General features: G+C 35.2%; 2 protein-coding genes across 2 annotated transcripts; one reads left to right on the forward strand and one right to left on the reverse strand.

Moving 5' to 3' along the window:
* Positions 1 to 8,057: 8,057 nt before the first annotated feature.
* LOC133806837 (probable beta-D-xylosidase 6) lies at positions 8,058 to 11,675 on the reverse strand. Its single transcript, XM_062244926.1, has 6 exons — positions 10,637 to 11,675; positions 10,144 to 10,310; positions 9,926 to 10,023; positions 9,469 to 9,819; positions 8,946 to 9,362; positions 8,058 to 8,743 (listed from the first exon to the last, which is right to left on the reverse strand). The coding sequence occupies exons 1-6, from the start codon at positions 11,375 to 11,377 to the stop codon at positions 8,148 to 8,150; spliced, it is 2,370 nt and encodes a 789-aa protein (XP_062100910.1). The 5' UTR covers positions 11,378 to 11,675; the 3' UTR covers positions 8,058 to 8,147.
* A 3,153-nt stretch (positions 11,676 to 14,828) lies between these two features.
* On the forward strand, positions 14,829 to 16,885 carry LOC133834813 (uncharacterized). Its single transcript, XM_062264569.1, has 4 exons — positions 14,829 to 15,202; positions 15,395 to 15,593; positions 15,690 to 16,452; positions 16,569 to 16,885. The coding sequence occupies exons 1-4, from the start codon at positions 14,829 to 14,831 to the stop codon at positions 16,883 to 16,885; spliced, it is 1,653 nt and encodes a 550-aa protein (XP_062120553.1).
* Positions 16,886 to 18,977: the final 2,092 nt, after the last annotated feature.

Here is an 18,977-nt window from a genome sequence, read left to right on the forward strand (position 1 = left end):
GGCTCATGGGGATGATATTAATTGGGTCGAGGTGGCGGAAACTTTAAGTATACCGGGAGCCCGGTTTACAGTTGTTGGTGGTGTTCCTAAATATCTTTGGCGCTATCAATTGAATCATGTGGCGCGGGCTTGGGTGCACTTTGTGAGTGCAAGGCTAATGTCGAGTACTCATATGTTGGATATCAACAAGGAGAGGTTGTTGTTGGTTTATGTCATTATGACTGGCATGACAATTGATGTAGGCCGAGTTGTTAGGAAGAGTATGAAGGATATCAGTATGTTAACCACTACGGGAGGATTAGGTCATGGTTCCTTAATCACATATTTATGCCGAACATATGGAGTGGTTATGTTTGGAAGTGATGTCATTCGGAAACCCATGTCGGCAATTTCTAAGAATAGGGTGATGGGTTATGAACTACCTTCCTTAGAAGCACCACCACCTCGGCAACGTGTCGTTGATAAAAGACCCCGATTAGATGAAGTTGACAAAGAGGATAATGAAGCAGATATGGAGGGTACGATTCTGAAGGAGCATGCGCAAGAAGTATCGGTTGTACAACCGCATGTTCAACCTGCAGCTGGTACTTTTGATCCCTATATGCAGCTGATGCATAATCAATTCCAGTATTTGGTTCAACAGAACAATTATCAGATTGCGCAGCAGCAGCAGCATATGCAGCAATACTTGGCGCAGCAAAGTGAGTATCAAATTGCTCACGTTGACCAGCTAAATGCATTGGTAAATCGGTGGTCTCTCCGGAACGATGAAGATGTGGCTCCATTTCCTTTACCATCTCAGTTTGTCCCATATCAACCGCCGCCGCCACCTCCACCATTTTAAATGTCTATGGTAAGTCTCTTTTCCTTTACTTTTGTTTTATTTTATTTTGTTTTCAAAAATAAAAATAAAAAAAAAACACAATAGAATATCAAACATTGGGGACAATGTTTAGGTTCAGTTTGGGGGAAGAGATTTATTGTTGTTTATCGTGTTTGTGTTGTTTTGGTTTCTGTGTTGTTTTTCTTTGGTTTTAGTTGTGTTAGTCGTGTTAATCGTGTTTTGTTTAGGGTGTGAGTTGAATCAAGTTACCAATGATTAGCCAATGATAATATGATTGAATGATGAACTGTGTAAATTGAATGGGAATAAAACTAAAAAAAAATCTGTGTGCTTGGTTGAATATTTTGTTCTATTTTTTTTTAAACACTTAAATAATTGAGAACTTAATCATGATTTTGATAAATTTTATGTGATGGAATAAAATTTATGCTTGCCAAGTTTGAAATAGGAAGGGAAGATTGGATTGGTTTATCCTAGAACTTGTTTGCTTGCTTTTTGAGGCGAAATCTTAGATCATGCATGCTTAGAAAAATGATTTAGCAATTTTTTTTGGACCGTTTGAGCCTTTCAAGCCAACCTTGATATGTTTAATCCTTAGTTACCCATTGTTGAGCCTAAATTGACCATTTTATTGATTGACATTTGCTTTGAGTTAATAACTTGAAAACCTAACTATTATTTTGTCTTTCCCTTGCGTGTACCATGAACATATGAATGATAATTGGGATTGATTTGTAATAGTGGGGTTATGTATGACAAGTTGTGTCAACAATGGAGAAAATACATTTTGAGAGAAAGAAGAGAAAAAGAAAAAAAAAGAAACATAAACAAGAAAGAAAAAAAATATTTCAATGATGAGATAACATTGCACTCCAAATTGTATTATCAAGGAATAAGTTTGGGGGAGTGTAATGTTATATATATATATATATAAAAAAAAAAGAGAAGAAAATTTTTGTTTATGCAATTTCTCTTGAAATGATAAGATATTGGGAACAGTTGGATTGGACTTGTGATTTGTATTCAATGTATAGTTGGTTGGTTAGTGTTCATGGTATATGTTGAGTTTAAATGACTTTCTCATCCACCTTTGCCTAAGCCATTCAGTTATAAGCTTGAAAAGACCTATTGATTTCTGAGCATGTTTTGTCTACATTAGTGGAGATTAGCAAGTATAGCAATCTTATGGGATATTATTTGGTTGTTGGATTGGAATGGAAACTCAGTGAGCATAAAGGAATTCAATTACATATTATTTGTTAAATCATGATTTTGAGGGCTATTATTTTTGTTGTTTAATTGAATGGAATGAATGTTTCAACTAAAATTCTGGATTACAAGTTGAGTTCCTTGAAGATTATATAAGTGAGTGATTTGTCATAGCTTGAGGCTAAGTATTGTTGTTGGCTTATTTCAAAAATGTGTGTGTGTGTGTGTGTGTTTTTGTTTTTCGTTGAGTTGTTTGTTTTGGTTTACTCGAGGACGAGTAAAAGTCAAGTTTGGGGGAATTTGATGAGTCTGTTTTTAGCATAGTTTTTAACATGTGTTTAGGGTAAGTCTGAGTCATTTTGGTGGAGTGTTAAGCGGTATTATGCTTGTTTTGGTATGTTTGCAGGAAATAGGAGAAGAAAACGTGAAGTTTGGGAAATGACTGAAAAATCACTTAAATTGGGAAATTTATGTTAAATGTTGACAAAAAGGAAGTTGAAGACTCATTTGTGGAGATAATTGTTCATTTTGGAGTTTGGAAACAAGTTTTTGGAAGAATTAGAGGGGCCGCGGCGCTTGAATAAAGAGCTGCGGCGCAAGGGAGAAGCAAAGAAGGCTAATTTTCTGGAATTTTGAAGGGCTGCGGCGCCTAAGGGAAGCGCTGCGGCGCTCGCTGAAGTCAGAGAGGGGGCTGCGTATGAGTATAGAGGCGCGCCGTGGCGCTTGGATGCTAGGGCCGCGTCGCGTGTGGCTGTACGTGGCCTGCAGAAGTGGCAAAATTGTTAGATATTTTAGGTTTTTTTTTTTAAAATACGTTTTAAGAGTTAATTAGTGTATTCTATTCATTATTAGAGGTGTAGAGAAGTCATTAGAGGCAGAGGAGAACATTGAAGACCTAGAGTTTGATTTCTTATTTTCTTCTGTAATCTCTTTACTGGATTTTATGTTTATATTTAATTTGATTGATTTCATTATGTATGCTTTGAACTAATCTTGTTATTAGGGTTTTAGTGGATTCTTCTTGAAACTTTTGATCTCTTAATGAAATTTTCCTGAATTTCTTTCTTCTGCTGTGGATTATTTATCATATGCTTAATGCTTATGAATGTTTGATCATTATTTACATGTTTATATGATTTTAACCTATACTATGAAAAGAGAAGGATAATTATGCTATAGGTAAATAATCACAATTTTATATTAGACGAAAGTACTTTTATGAATTGTGTAGTATAGGGATTAAGTGTTTAAAGCCTACAATATATTGATTTACCACAGAGATGTAGGAAAAAGTATATTGTAGAGAATTATAGATCATAACAAGACTGTAATTTATAATTGTAATCTGCTACCACAATAGAATTAAGAAATCTTGAGAATTGGTTAGAAATCATAAGTGGATGGTTGATGAAACTAAAGCCATAACTTTTGCATCTATTGAATTAAATCAAATTTAATCTCTGCATTTCTTTAAGTGCTTAGTAGTTTTCTTAATTTTTAGTAATAATTATTTTATTTATCAATCTGAAATTATTATTCAAATCAATTAGAATTAGAGGTTAATTATTGGTAATTAATATCAGTCTTCGTGGGATCGACACTTGACTTATCATATATTACTTGATTAGACCGCGTATACTTGCGTGTTACTTTTTGGTGATCAATGAAAGATAGTCTTGGTCATATGGCCTCTTTGGGTACTAGGGTTTGGCTATGTATGATGAAGATTAGAGTTTTGAAAATTTGATGCAATTAGAGTTAGTTGTATTCAGCCACACTAGGGTTTTATTAGGGTTTTCAAAGATATGAAGAGGTGATGGTGATGATGATGATTTTGGCCTAGGGTGTGTTTTGATGGTGGTGCACAACAACAATAAGGAGATAGAGAGTGGTGTGCATGAGGGTCTAAAGAAGAGCAAGAGTGAATGAGAGAAAAATGAGAAGGAATAGACTCTATTTATAGGGCTCTTAAAAATCATAACTACACTAGAATTCCATTGATTCTCTCCTAATTTCACTCTAACTATAATTCAAATTTAAATTCAAATCCCTAAATATCCCATTGATTCTTTCCTAATTTCACTCTAACTATGACGCAAATTTAAAATTCAAAAACCTAAATTTCTATACAGATTTCAGCCACTATATAAATAATAATAATATATAAAAAAAAAATCCACTTAGTTATTAGTTGCTAACCAACCTCCACAAAAATAGGCCCAAGTAGTTTAGGATTCTTATCTTTTTTTCTTAATTAAATAAAAATAAACCTAATTTTTACTATATATTTCGGCCACCAATAAAATAATAATATTTTATTCTCTCAAAAATTCTACATTATCTATCCGCATAACTATATTATAAAATCATTCATTTATTTTAACTATATCATAAAACTATAATATACTATAATAATCATAACCAATAAAAAATTTCAAAAGTAAACCTTATTCTATCACCACAACTCAAGTTAAACTATTCTATAAAATAAAGACAACCTATAGTCACATAAATAAAAAGGTTTAAGAGAAAGGTAACCTCAGTTACTACAGATTTTCATGGGACAGGTTGTGTATACCTTGATTGTTTCAAGGTCTCTGGCTTACTGAACATATTCAGATTCGAGTCCGGTTATCAATTGGCCAATAGGATGGTTCATTCGGCATATGTTAGTCCATTTACGTTGGGTTGGGACTTACTAGCTAGTCTGGCTGGCTTGTTGGACCAGGTTGGCTTGTCCGACTTGCTTCGTAGACTTTTTTAACATGTTGACAGATTTTTCCCACTACAAGTATTATGAATACATGTAATCTAGATCTAAATTACTAATGTAGTAGGACATCTTAGTGGATGTACTTTGTATAATGTGGTTATACAAGAACTGGACTTGATATGTTATTAATACTTAACTAAATACCGTTTTGTTTTATAAGTATTAATTAAACATATCAATATGATGATCATATAAAAATTGTTCTCAATCCTGAAGTTACTATGAACTCTTGTTTATGTCATTTGAGTCCTTTGATTCACTTGTTATGGTTTGTCAAAATGATAAAGCTGAAAACTTTTGTTTTGGGAACTCATTGATGTAAGTGGTTGGGACATAGTATACTGATATGGATTTTATATCTTTCCAAGATGAATTGAATAATGGTTCCCTTAAGGGCTAGCTTTTGGAACTGAAGGGTTATTGAACTCAAATTCATAAATCAGTTTATGAATTAATATTCACCAGTAAAGTTAATGGTACTTAAGGAAAGAAGAAATAATTAAAGAGGTAAAACGGTGATCTTATCCCTGTTTTAATTAATTATGAATCATTAATAGAGGATTGAATTGTATGTAATGATTAAATCGATGGACGTTTTTTTATCTTTAAAAAGTACTCTGTAAATATATGTCTATAATTACAAGAGTGCAATCTCATATTTTTAGTGGAATAATATTGATATTAATAAATTAATGTTATTATATTAAAGAGATTTATTTATTAATCTAAATTTATTGGAGCTTGAAATTATAGGTCCCGAAGGTGGCTCTATCAACACTACTCAAGGTAAGAGTTCAAACTGGGAAAAATAAGTGAAAGGGCATATTTGGAAGAAATTTATTCTTCATGACAAATATGTAGTTGAGATTAATTAAGTAATTATAATTTTTGAAATATATAAATAATAAAAATAATTTTAAATTACTTAGTTTTTATTTATTTAAATAATTTGAAATATAAATATGATAATTCAAATTAAAATATTTATCTGATAAAAATGCTGATGAGATTTTAGATATTTTATCTTTTTTTAATTAATATATTATTAAATAATTAATAAATAAAATGGGTTAAGACACATACCCTGAAAAAGACTTGTGTCACACGCCAATCATAGTGGTGAGTGACTGAGTGTAAGACTCTTGGCTATTTTATTTATTTAATAATCATATTGTTTAATTTAATTCATTTATAAAACTATATGATAGAAAAGAGCTTTCAGAGTCTTCCAAGTTTTTCATACACAGCCAGACACAGAGAAAAAAGTATATGGTATATTTTCTCTAAACCTGAAAAACTATCTCAGACCTAAAATTCCAAGATCTAGAATATCTTGTGAATCACTAAAAATCTCACCATTGCTCTACGTGCCCACACACGTTTGGAGGTGTAGAGAACACTTTGGAAGATCGTGGTCTAAGTACCTTGAGATTGCTAGGATTGGATGTTCGTTTGAGGTATGAAAAGATAGTAATGAATCTTGATTGTTCATCAAGTGGTATAATTACTAATCTTTTCCATTTCATTGATTAATGTATATATATTAATGGGTCTCTTATTTAAAGCTTGTTTAAATATATTTTTTAAATCTCTTAGGCCCACCACCTCGTGCATTCCACTGCGCACATGGTAAACATGTTACCAACAATTCAATCATAATTTCGGCATGAATTAAGAGTGTGATTTCCTATTTATATATATATATATATATATAACCATAGGCGACCCTACTTGAGGACCCGGTGCCCACCCTTACTTTGTGTGTATTTATATATATATATATATTTATCTTCTATATAATAAGTGTGTAGATAACGGAAATTCTTGGTTTTAACGGTTTTTTATTTTTTAAGTTTAACTTTAACAGAATATTCTTATATTTAACATAATATTATTATATTTAACTGTAGTTTGTAAACACTTAAACTTAGATAAAATAAAATAAATAATTAAAAAATTAAAATAGGATGTTTTTGAGATATTTTACAATAATAATTATTTAAAAATAATAAATAATTAAACAAATTAACATAGGATATTTTTGAGATATTTTACCATGATAATTATTTAAAAATAATAAAATCATATTTTTTATAACTTAAATAAAATTTAATTAAACTTAACCTTAATTTAATAATATCATATTAAACATAATATACTGTGAATTAGCAACAAATTGCTTTTTTTTTTTAACAAACTAGCAATAAACTTAAATTTAAAATCCACATATAATGTTTAATATTACATTAAACATATAATATATAATCTCTTGTTGTCACTCCTAAATTCAAAAACTAGAACAAACATAAACATAAACAAAAATAAATAAATTATTTAATTAAAATATGATATTTATTTCAAAATTAATATGACATTAATATAAATTTAATAAAATAATTAATAAATTTTATAAATAAAACTAAACAAACGTGTAATACGCACGTTGCGTATCTAGTATATATATATATTAGTCTTTTATGTATAGATTTTTACTATTATATTTTTCCGTAAAATAAAATTATATAATTTTTACACATTCTTCACAAATTTAAGGAGCGGTACAGGGCACCAATTCTAGTTTATATATGTGTAGAAATTTTAATCTTAGCTTTTTTACGCAACAATGTTTATTATAGATAGAGTATGCATCTTACACGTATGTATGAAATTTGAAATAGTTAAAGTACCGAAAACAAAGTTTAAATTTCTATTTTCATCACGCGCATAATATTTTGTTTGCACTGTTTTGGACTTTATTTTCAAGACTACTATCTTGAATTTCCAAAAAACGTACAAGATGCCTACTCTACCTACAAAGACCATCATCATGGAAAAAACAGGAATAATAACTTCCGCATTAATTGGGATTATAACTTCCGCATTGTGTAAACTGAAACGTGCGGCATTGTACTGCATAATTTAAATTTCCGTCCCCGGTGAAAAAAATTCCGGTGTCCGCTACTTTATATAACCTTATTCCAAGCTAAGTGAAATTAACGAAAAGAACAAATAGCTTACGAACGACATAAATACAAAATGACCATAAAAAAGAAACGGCATGAAAACATAAAAACGACAACATGGACATAAACGACATAAAAAACAAAACCACGTGCAGATACGACAACGGAAAAGATGAAAGAGAAGGAGTGATCGACTTCAATACATGGGCTAAAAAAACAGGAAGAAAAAACGACAGCTAAAAATGAAAAAGCAGCACTATAGAAGAAATGACAGTAAATGCATCCTTAGAAACCAAATGAGGATACAAAGTTCAAATTATTTCAATGCGAATATAATCTGTATAATTTGTAGATTTCATCAAGTTTGAACTGAAACTGAATACTCTAAATCTCCCAACAGCAACATATGGTCACCCAAAGGCATTATTCTCTTTCCTTTCTCATTAGCAAAGCTAAGATGCATACATGGATCCACTAAGATCCTTGTTCTTGTAGATCTGTTTGAAACAGTATGCACACTGTTAAATCCCAGTAGCTGTTTATCTGGAGCTCCATCAATAACTTTAGGCAATCTAGAGAATAACATCACAACATGGCTTCCATCCATGTCTCCTACATTCATCACAGAGATTTCCACAAAGAATATTAATGAATCACAAGACTCTATCTCGTCGATGCTTATGTAACCAAGTTGGTTTTCTCCTAGGTGTAGTATGTTTTTATTGGATTTGGCTTTGAAAGATCCTGATAAGCTTATTTTGTTTGGAACTGCCATGAATTGGTAAGTGTAGCTGCTGTAGCTCAGGCCATGCCCAAATGGATATACCTGGCTTCCAGTGTAAAATCTGTAGGTTCTTCCAGGATAGCCACGAGAAGAATTTGCTCGCATTCTCATATCGTTCATGGGAACATTGGTGAAGGACTCGGGATACCAAGTCATCGGAAGCCTTCCACCTAAAAATTTTTGGATTAAAAAAAGCATTGTAAGCTTGATCGAGTCTTTAGATTTCATATACTTCAAAATTAAACCTCTGTCATGTAAGTTCATCATAATGATTATACTGCAGGAGCTACTCATTTTTAAGAACTAAAACTGAGCTGAAAATAGTTCCCTTTGGTGGCAGGTAAATTCAGTTCGTGAATCTTAAAAACCTACCCGGATTGACATCTCCAACGATGACTTCTGCAAGGGCTCTTCCACCAGCTTCCCCAGGGTATCCAATCCAGAGAATGCTTGCAATTTGAGGGTCTTTTTCAGCAAATGATACATCAAGGGGTCCACCGCCAGTGAGAACTAGAATCACTGGCTTTTTACTAGCAGCAGCCACATGGGAAACAAGAGCCATCTGTTTTCCCGGTAAAAGAAGACTAACTCGGTCAAGATCTTCTGTTTCCTGGGACAAATCAAGGCCAAGGATGAGAACAACAAAATCAGCATCTTTTGCCGTACTTGTTGCTTCATCAAAGCCAGCATCAGAATCACATGATGCGTTATGGCAACCAGTTGCATAATATGCCTTGTTTACGAACTCTTGAAATCCACTAAAGAGGCTCTTTGAGCTGCAGGGAATTCCTAGTCAACCAACAAACCACTCCTTAGCTTAAAGCCTAGAATTTGATTATAGTAACGATGTATACAAGTTCATCTGTAAATGAATATCATATACAGTTGAAAATACCTGTATAGCCACCACCCAATTTACTTGAATCATTCACCAGTGGACCAATAACAGCCAAGGAATAATCAGTACCCTTCTTTAAAGGCAGGAACTTCTTATCATTTTTAAGAAGCACAATACCCTGCCTGGCCGCTTCAAGGGCCAATTTCTTGTTTTTTGAGGTACAAACATCTTGAGGTCCCAACTTTCCATACTTCCCTTTTAAAGGATTCCCATTAAACAATCCAAGACGTAGTTGAACTGAGAAAAGATTGAGAAGTGCTCTGTCTATGTCTTCCTCTTGCACCTTTCCTTTTTTTATAGCTGAAATAGTATGTCGATACAAGAACGTTCCACAATTTATATCCGTTCCTGAAAATAACAGATTGATCTGTAAGTCTTTTATATGAAAACCAGAGACTAGTCATGTGCATTGGGAAAAATTCAACAAATTTAAAGAAAGAAAAATGTTAACGACCTGCTTTAAGAACATCAGCAACTGCATCTTCACTATTTTTGGTGTAATGCTGATATTCAAATACTGTGGCCACAGCATCACAATCAGAAGTAATATATCTGTACTTCATGCCATCAAGGTTTTGTACATATGAGGCTCATTCAATCAAGTGACTTAAGTTCTAACATCGCATTTGTCTATTCTATTATTAGAAGTTAGAACTCTGAAAATGTTATTACCCTTTAAAGCCCCATTTATCCCGAGCTATATCCAGGAGATCCTTACGAGCGCAGGCAGGAACCCCATTAACTTCATTGTAAGAACACATTAAACAGCTAGCTTTTCCTTCCTGAACACAACTCTTGAAAGGTGGCTGATACGTGTCCTCAAAATCTTGGTCCGTAATCTATGTTGTAAAATTACATAACAATTCCAGTTGAGTTTAGCTAGAATAATACATTTCATCAAAAGAATAAAATGTAAGCTAGAACAAACCAAACCAAGATGAGTTTAGCATATCATTTATCAAAAGAGGATAATTTAAGCTAAAACTAAGCAAACCCAGATGAGATTAGCCGACACTTTATCGAAGAAGGTATTTTTAACTAAAAACCGAATCAAACCCGGTTGAATTTAGAAAATATCTTGTCAAAAGAATATATATAAAGCTAAATCAAATCAAACCCAGTTGAAATTAGCAAACATTTAACAAAAAAGGAAACAAAGTTTTACCACAGCATTGAAGTTATATCTAGTGAAACCTTCCCACTTCTCCAAATCATAAGCAGTCAAATGCTTACAACAAGCAGAGACCATTAGATCGTCACTCCCACCATCATCTTCCAAAACTCTCTTCTCCCCAAACCCCCCTCCAATTTCATCACCAATAGTTGATTTCCCTCCCTGAAAACCCTTCACGAACTCAACAGCATAAGCCGAAGCCACCAAGGGGTCCTCCCCCGGGGTTTCCTGGCCTCTCCCCCATCTGGGGTCCCTAAAAATGTTAATACTGGGTGCCCAAAACGTCAACCCAGCTTGCCCAACATTATACATCGCGCGAGCCTCCACCCCTATTGCCGATGCGATTCTGAACCAGAGGGTCCGATTGAAAGAAGCCACCGTCAGAAGCACTTGGGGGAAGCTGGTGGCGGACGAAACGACACCCTTGAAGGAGACACCGGGCCCGTTGGTGGCGATGCCATGGAGCGATTCGGACCACCATTCGTAGGGAGGGATACCGAGCCTTGGGATGGAGTGTGCGGTGTTGGTGAGCTGACCGATCTTCTCTTTGAGGGTGAGAAGTGAAACGAGGCACTGAGCTCGCGCGGAGATGGAGAGTGAGGTGTTGCAGAAAGGGTAGAAGCTATGGTTAGGTGGCTTACATGGGAAATGAGGTGTTGAGAAGTTGGAGATGGTGGAGTGGAGTTTGAAGAAGAAGAAAAGGAAGAAGAGAAGTCTGGAAAGAGTTGACATGTTTTGCAATTGTGTTGAGATGAGATCAAAGATAAGGAAGAGGCAAAGGTTGAGTTATTATTATAGTGCATGATTTTCTGTTTCTTATTTGAGTCGCAGTCTAATCTTACGTAAGTATGTGATTCGGTTTCAGTGAATTTATGTTCGGATAATATATAAGAATAAAGACTAAAGCGGTAGTTGTTCCTTATTTTAGTTTGTTTGGAGGTTTTTCTTTGCCGAATTTGAACTAATGACCCATTTGGGTTTTCGACAAAATGAATCAGTGAAACTGCAAGATGACTCTCGTATTCGGATCCTCCGTCGAGGATTATCTTCTCTTACTTCTTGTGATACCAATCACAAATTGCCCCCTCATCTAATATTTAGGGTTTGATTTCTATTGAGAAATTTCATTCATTGGAGCATCTCCGAATGCAGTGACAAAAATGTGGTGCAATATTATATTTAGCATATTTTATAAAAAATACTTTAATGGTGTTGTAAAAAATATGTCTAATTTGACACATACTAAAAATTATATTAAATTTAACACAAAATATAACATGAACTAAATTTATCATATAAAAAAATGCTACTTTTTTATTTATCATATTGTTACTAATTATTATAATTTAGTAGTTGATAATTAATAACCAATCATATATCATTTTTTATCAACTTTTTTTTAATAATAAATTTTTTGGAGTACACAATTTAGATTTTAAAAATAATTAAAAAATTAATTTTTGTATGTTCTCAATAAATATTAAAAGAATTATTGATTTTTTTGTATTAATTTGCATCTTATGCATTGGAGCACAATTGCAAATATTAGACCAAATATAACATTAACTCATTTTTTTTGTGCTAAATTTGGCACAAAATTTACATCTTGCATTGGAGATTGTCTAATTATTATATATGTAGGTAGTCTTTGAGTGACCTTTTAGTTTCTCTTGCTCTTTCTGAGGTTTCTATTGTTTCTCTGGTCAGATGACTACGCATGAGGGTACACAATTGGATATGGATGATATCTGTAATAGAAAAGTATCTTTGATGGTGGAGGATAATGAGGAGGAGTGGGAGACGAATGAACCATTGGAACTTATGAGTGATATGTCAGTGGTGGGAAGAGTGATAACTAGGCAGAAATGTAAGGAAAGTTTCTTAAAAACTAATTTTGGAAGAATATGGGAGACTAAGGTGGGCTAGAAAGTGAAAGTTTTTGAACATGTGGAAGGGAGTTCGATTATGGGTTTCACCTTTGAGGATGAACGGCTACAGAAGAGGGTCATGAACAGATCTCCATGGTCCTTCAAAGGAGGCATCCTGATTGTTGAAGAATGGCTAGCATCAGGCAATTGGAAAGACGTGTTACTTCATCACATTGAGTGTTGGGTTAGAATGACAGATTTTCATCTGAAGGCTTTAACAAAAAATAATGTGGTAAGACTAGGAGGCATGGCTGGGGTTGTGTCAGACATAAAGTGGGATGATCCCCAGATTATCACGATGAAACAGGAAGTGAGAATAAAGATTAAGTTTCCCATTAACAAAGAAGCTTTTGTTGGGAGATATCTTCCAATGGAAGGTGGGAAACACTGGGTTCAATTTAAGTTTGATTATCTTCCCCTCCTTTGTTTTAACTGTGATTGGTGGGGCCACCATCAAAAAACATGTAACAAGGAGCAAGTTATGGTGCAAGATTTAAACGGGAACAAGGTGGCTTTTTATGGTGTCTGGCTAAATACATATGATGAACGGAAGAATTTTTTCAGTTGTAGCAAGAAAAAACAATTGGCAAATGTGGAGGTTGGGCCGTCATCAACGACGGCCGACAGTGTTAGGCAAGATGAAGAAGGTGAAGGGCCGAAGAAAGTTCAAGGGAAAGGAGAAGGTGTTAACATGCATGGGGTTCCTTAGTGCTCATTGGGGAAAGGGAAAGATCATTCTTTGATGGCTGCTCATAATTTAGACCAATGGAAAAACAAGGAAAGTCGGGAGAGCATGGAAATTGGTGCTAGTGAAAATCATATCAAGGGACAATTATCACTTAAAGGGAGCGGTAGTGGGGCTCGGCTGATTAGTCAGCAGGATGGATAGGTGGCAATTGAGAAAGTGTCAACTGGGCCATCTTTTCTTTGTCATATAGGTAACAAAGAAGGCTTGGATGGATTGGGTCAAAGGCCTTCTAAGCTTCGGGTAGGTAAGGAAAAGGAGATGGCCCTTAAAATGGTTGGGCTGATACAAGGTCAGAGGCCTTTAGTGGATAAGGCAAGTGGGCATGTGCCTTAGTATGAGAAGGCTAGTGATAAGACCCAGAAGAGAGGATGGAAAAGAGTTAATAGGCCAAAAAGTTCTGGGAATTATCTGAACCAGAAAAATAATGAGGCTACAAAAAATAACAGAAGAAGCAGAGGTGAGAAGGATGGGAGGGATGAGAGCTTGGATCAAAACTGTAAAAAACAAATGGTGGAAGAGACAAAGATTGATGGGAGTGGAATCAACCAACCTCTTCAGTTGTTGGTGTCGGTGACGTTCTTTGTTGGAAGCTCAACCTTGCCTTCAGATCAGAATCGAGGAAAGGGTAGGAAGAGAGAGTAGATCAAGGAAAGGGCTCGCAAACAAGGAAGCACAAAGAATGAGGGCATCATCATTTCAAAAGAGAATATTGCGGCTAATGGAGAAGGGACAAGCTCGATGGTGGAAGGAGGAGAGGCATTTTTGGGGGAGATTTTTCCTAATTTGGTGGATTGCTCTATTCCCACTTCTGAAATTGAATCGGTGCGCCTTGTTGAACAAGGTTGTCGGACACAATGAAGCTCTTTTGCTGGAATGTACAAGGGTTGGGGAACCCTGGTACATTCAATATTTTAAAATCCCATTGTGTTTTGTTGAAACCGGATATCATGTTCATTTCGAAAAGTAAATTGTCCCGAAGTCAAGCAGAAAATGTTACTCTAAGAAGTGGTTTTGACAATTTTTTTGCTGTTGATAGAGTTGGGCTAAGTGGAGGATTATTGTTGTTGTAGAATTCTACTTTAGAGGTTAGTGTCCGTAGTCACTCTGAATTTCATATTGATACTGTGATTTCTGGAGAAGGGGAGGTTGGTTTCCATTTTACTGGAGTGTATGGTAGTCCAGTGGCTGGAGATCGTATTCATACTTGGGATTTATTGTGTCGTATAGCTGACTCTATCCAGGGTCCATGGATTCTTGGAGGTGACTTCAATGAAATTTTTTGATGGAGGAGAAGAGTGGAGGCAGTATTCGGAGTGAGGAGGCAATGAATAGATTCCAAAGAGCTCTGGATTACTGCACTCTGGATGACATAACTAGACAGGAAAAAACTTCCACTTGGTGTAATGGCCATCAGGTTATTTTTGTCATGGAAAAACTGGATCGGGTTTTAGTCAACTTAGAGTGGAAGGATGTGTTTAAGGATTTTAAGGTTCAACACCTTGACTAGATGGGATCTGATCATAAAGCCATTGTCACTGAGTTTGGTGAGGATTCGCCTTCATTGGATAAAAGAGAAAAATTCAGGTCTCGATTCCACTTCGAGGAGGCCTGGTGTGAAGATGAGGAGTGTAAATGGATTATCGATGATAAATGGAATAATGGTGTTTTCTACAACAATCCTAGTGAGCTAAAACTGAAAACGAAGGGGTGCAAGGAAGATTTAAGGCGTTGGAATCATGAGATGAGGAAACAAATGAATGCTAGAATTGTTGAAGTTAATCAGAGAATTAAAGATTTGTCTCTCTCTATGGACCCCTGCAATTGGAAACTGCTCAAAATGGAGGAAAAAATCTTGAATTGTCTTTTGGAGAAAAAAGAAGTGTACTAGAGACAGTGGAGTAGAGCGGTGTGGTTAAAATGTGGGGATCGAAATTCTCGATATTTTCATCATAAGGCCTCTTCAAGAAAGAAGAAAAACAAAATTGGTGGGTTGTTTAACAATGAGGGGATCTTTCAAAGCAAGGCTGAGAATGTTGAGAAAATTGTTGTTAATTATTTTCAGTCTTTGTTCAGATCAACTAGTCATTCTGATGATATCATTGATAGTGATATCAGGGGGATTCAACCGAAAATAATGGAGGCTATGAATGAGAGCTTGCTGGCTATGTTTACAAAGGAGGATGTCATCTCGGCTGTGAAGGGTATGAACCCTATAAAAGCCCTTGGGATTGACGGGCTCCCAGCCCTTGTCTTCCAGAAATTTTGGAGTTCGGTAAGGGGTGATGTTGTTAGAGTGTGACTAAAAGTGTTAAATGAGAATACCCCTCTTCACCAACTCAATGAAACCTTGATTACGTTAATCCCAAAGGTTGCTAAAGCTAATAAAATTGAAGAGTACCGTCCTATTAGTCTTTGCAACGTGGTGTACAAAATTGTGTCAAAGTGTTTGGTTGAGCGTATGAAAAGCTCTTTAATGGTGGCTATCTCAAACTCACAGAGTGCCTTTGTGTCGGGAAGAATGATCCATGACAATGAAATTATTGGATATGAAGGGATGCATTGTATGAGAAAGGATCGTTTTGGGAATGGAAAGAAAATGGCCTTAAAACTTGATACGTCGAAGGTGTATGACAGAGATGAATGGAGATTTGTGGAGCATATGATGTTGAAGCTGGGCTATCATGGTGAATGGGTCAAGAAAATCATGGGGTGTATCAATTATGTATCCTTTTCTTTCTTGTTGAATGGGGATGTCAAAGGCAAAGTGATACCAGAGCGTGGCCTCCGCCAAGGTGACCCCCTCTCTCCTTTCATATTCATTCTTTGTGCTGAAGCTCTTTCTTGTTTGATCTTGGATGCTGAACAGAGAAATCTCTTAGAGGGCCTGTGTTTTGGTAGAAATGGTGTTAAAGTATCCCACTTATTTTTTGCTTATGACAACATTATGTTTCTCAATGCTCATGTTGATGAGTGTAGATCGATGAAAGAAATTCTTCATTGTTATTCTCTTGCTTCGAGCCAGGTGATAAATTTTAGCAAATCTGAAGTCTATTTTGGTAACAAAGTTGATGACTGCGCTAAGAAAGCCCTAGTGGAGTTTTTTGAGGTTAAATTACCAATCATTTTGAGAGGTATTTGGGTCTCCTAGGGTTTGTTGGTAGATCAAAAAAGGAGATTTTTAAATATATCAAATCTCGGATTCGGAATAAGATTAAGGGTTAGAAGAGATCGCTGTTCTCGGTGGCAGGCAAAGAGGTTCTGATAAAGGCAGTGGTGCAGGCTATGCTTAATTATGCTATGAACTGTTTCAAACTCCCATTGAATCTGATAAATAATATTCATAGTATTGCCGCTAAGTTTTGGTGGGGATCAACTGAGAAGAAAAGGAAAATTCACTGGTGCAAATGGGAAGTGTTGTGTAGAAGAAAGCTCAAAGGAGGTATGGGCTTCAAAGATATGGAACTTTTCAATAAAGCAATGCTTGCTAAACAATGTTGGAGATTACTAAGATTTCTTGATTCCCTTGTTGCTAAAGTCCTCCGATATAGCTACCATAATAATTGAGACTTCTTGCATGCGATGGTGGGATCTTCACCACCTTTATTTGGAGGAGTCTCCTTTGGGGGCAGCAAATAATCAAAATAGATGCGCGTTGGAGAATTGGCTGGGGAGAGGAGGTTCGGATAGTTGAGGATAAATGGCTGCCAAGACCCTTGAATTTTAGTGTTTTAGATAAACCCGAGTTGCCTCCTAGTGTTAGAGTGATTGACCTTAGGTGTGCTGATGGGGATTGGGATGTGAACTTTATCAGAAACATTTTCATTAATGATGATGCTAATTGTATTCTGGGTATTATTCAAGGAACCCTTGAGTCTAAAGATAAATTGATTTGGCATTATAACAAAAAGGGATAATTGTGGCAAAAGTACCCAAAGTTTGGGTTTTGTACGCGGCATAGACCCAAAGTTTATTTTAGTGGCAAAACCCATAGTACCCAAAACTGTTATTCCGTTTGGTTCCGTTTGGTTTTCTCCATTTGTGGCTTCTGGGTGTACACGTGTACGCACCAGATAATTCAGAACATTTCCTAAAACAAATGAAAATAAATAAATGGGAACTTTTGTTTTAAACCTTCCACTTCACATCAGATGAAGCCATTGCCGTAAAAAACCATTCGAACGTGGCTTAGGAAGCCATTGCCATCGACTTAATAATCCATCGGTCGAGGGTCTGTGGCATTTTAAATGGCAGCAAAAGGTTCATTTTCATCTTCTTCGGGTGTGCACAATCGAGGAAGGAATAGAGATGAGTTTGATTGTGTGAGCTGCGATTGTGGATTGCAATCAGTCGTGAGGACTTCATGGACCAAGCGGAATCCTGGGAGAAGGTTCAGAACTTGCTCCAGAGTGAAAGTAAGTTTCAATTTTTTGTTTTTGATTGCGCGTTGCATTAGATGTTATAGTTATCTTTCATTTTTTTTTTGTTCTTAACAATCTTATAGTCTGATGGGGGTTGTGATTTCTTTCGGTGGGTCGATTCAGAGTCTTCATCATCTCGAAGAGGTATGGTTCCAGGATGGGTGAGAAGCTTCGAGGCAGAGGATGGAATACATGTTAAAATTGATGTTGCTTGTAATGTTTGTGCTCAATGTAATAATGGGATAACAATTATTATTAGTTGGGGAAAATTAATTTGTATTGTAATTGTTTTAGTTATATTATGGATCCTAAAGTAGTGTTGGTGTTTGGTTTGTAAAATGTAAACATTTGAGGCATCCTTATTGGCCTCTGTATTGTAATTATGTTAGTTTTGAATGAATGCAATTTGGTGAATCTTGTTAGTCTTTATATTTGGTGCACAAGATAAAAACTCAAGTGTTATTTATTTTACAAATTGGTTTTCTTATTTCTTAATGGAATTGACAGAGAAAAGAAGTGCATCAATATTATTTCTTAATGATGTTCAACAACCTCCTGTAATGTTAAGCACAGATTTTTTGCAAGAAAGATAATGCAATATATATTAGCTTCCTCTTGAACAAAACATGATGTTTTTGGTTACAAACCAGAAAGTATAGAGGAGTGGCCTAATAACATATGTCATCTGTTATAGTTCAGTAAAAAGGCTATTGCCTAAACCATATTACATAAAACTAAACAGATACAAAAAATTAGGCTATTGCTATTGCATAAAACAGAGGTTGATGACAAAAAAAAATTGGCCTTCTGGTTTTACTGTTGCTGAGATTGTTGTGGTTGGGTTTGTGAGGTTGAACCACCTTGTGCATCCTCCCTTGCCTGTTGCTTAGCTCTTCTAGTGTTTCTTCTTACAGTTGATGGGGTTGGATTTTTCTTTGGTGGCCTTCCCATTCTTTTTCCTTTAACATTCCGCATGAGTATGAAAGGTAATAACATTAGTAGCCCCTCTATTTTGCTGCAATAGATTGCTACAACTATAGCAGTAAGATACCATATATCAGATTGCATACCTGATTACTATACCAAATTACAAGCAATAATTTCATACCAACTTAACATACAAACCAGATTTCACCATATTTTAACATATTTAAACATTTATACCTGATCCTTTGCTGGATTCTTACAAGAATGCTTTGAGTGCCCTACTGACCCACAATTGCTACAATGGTTAGGCT

Source organism: Humulus lupulus, chromosome 1 (assembly GCF_963169125.1).
Source record: "Humulus lupulus chromosome 1, drHumLupu1.1, whole genome shotgun sequence".
Taxonomy (NCBI): Eukaryota; Viridiplantae; Streptophyta; class Magnoliopsida; order Rosales; family Cannabaceae; genus Humulus; species Humulus lupulus.

Excerpts from the sequence above, each read along its gene's own strand:
- LOC133834813 (XM_062264569.1), top strand. The coding sequence starts at position 14,829 with ATGGGATCTGATCATAAAGCCATTGTCACTGAGTTTGGTGAGGATTCG. Across the intron at positions 15,203-15,394 it reads CTTTTGGAGAAAAAAGAAGT|ATCAACTAGTCATTCTGATG; the intron begins GTACTAGAGACA and ends GTCTTTGTTCAG. Across the intron at positions 16,453-16,568 it reads ATTACCAATCATTTTGAGAG|GCAAAGAGGTTCTGATAAAG; the intron begins GTATTTGGGTCT and ends TCTCGGTGGCAG.
- LOC133806837 (XM_062244926.1), bottom strand. The coding sequence starts at position 11,377 with ATGTCAACTCTTTCCAGACTTCTCTTCTTCCTTTTCTTCTTCTTCAAA. Across the intron at positions 10,024-10,143 it reads GATAAATGGGGCTTTAAAGG|ATATATTACTTCTGATTGTG; the intron begins GTAATAACATTT and ends CATGAAGTACAG. Across the intron at positions 8,744-8,945 it reads CGTTGGAGATGTCAATCCGG|GTGGAAGGCTTCCGATGACT; the intron begins GTAGGTTTTTAA and ends AAAAATTTTTAG.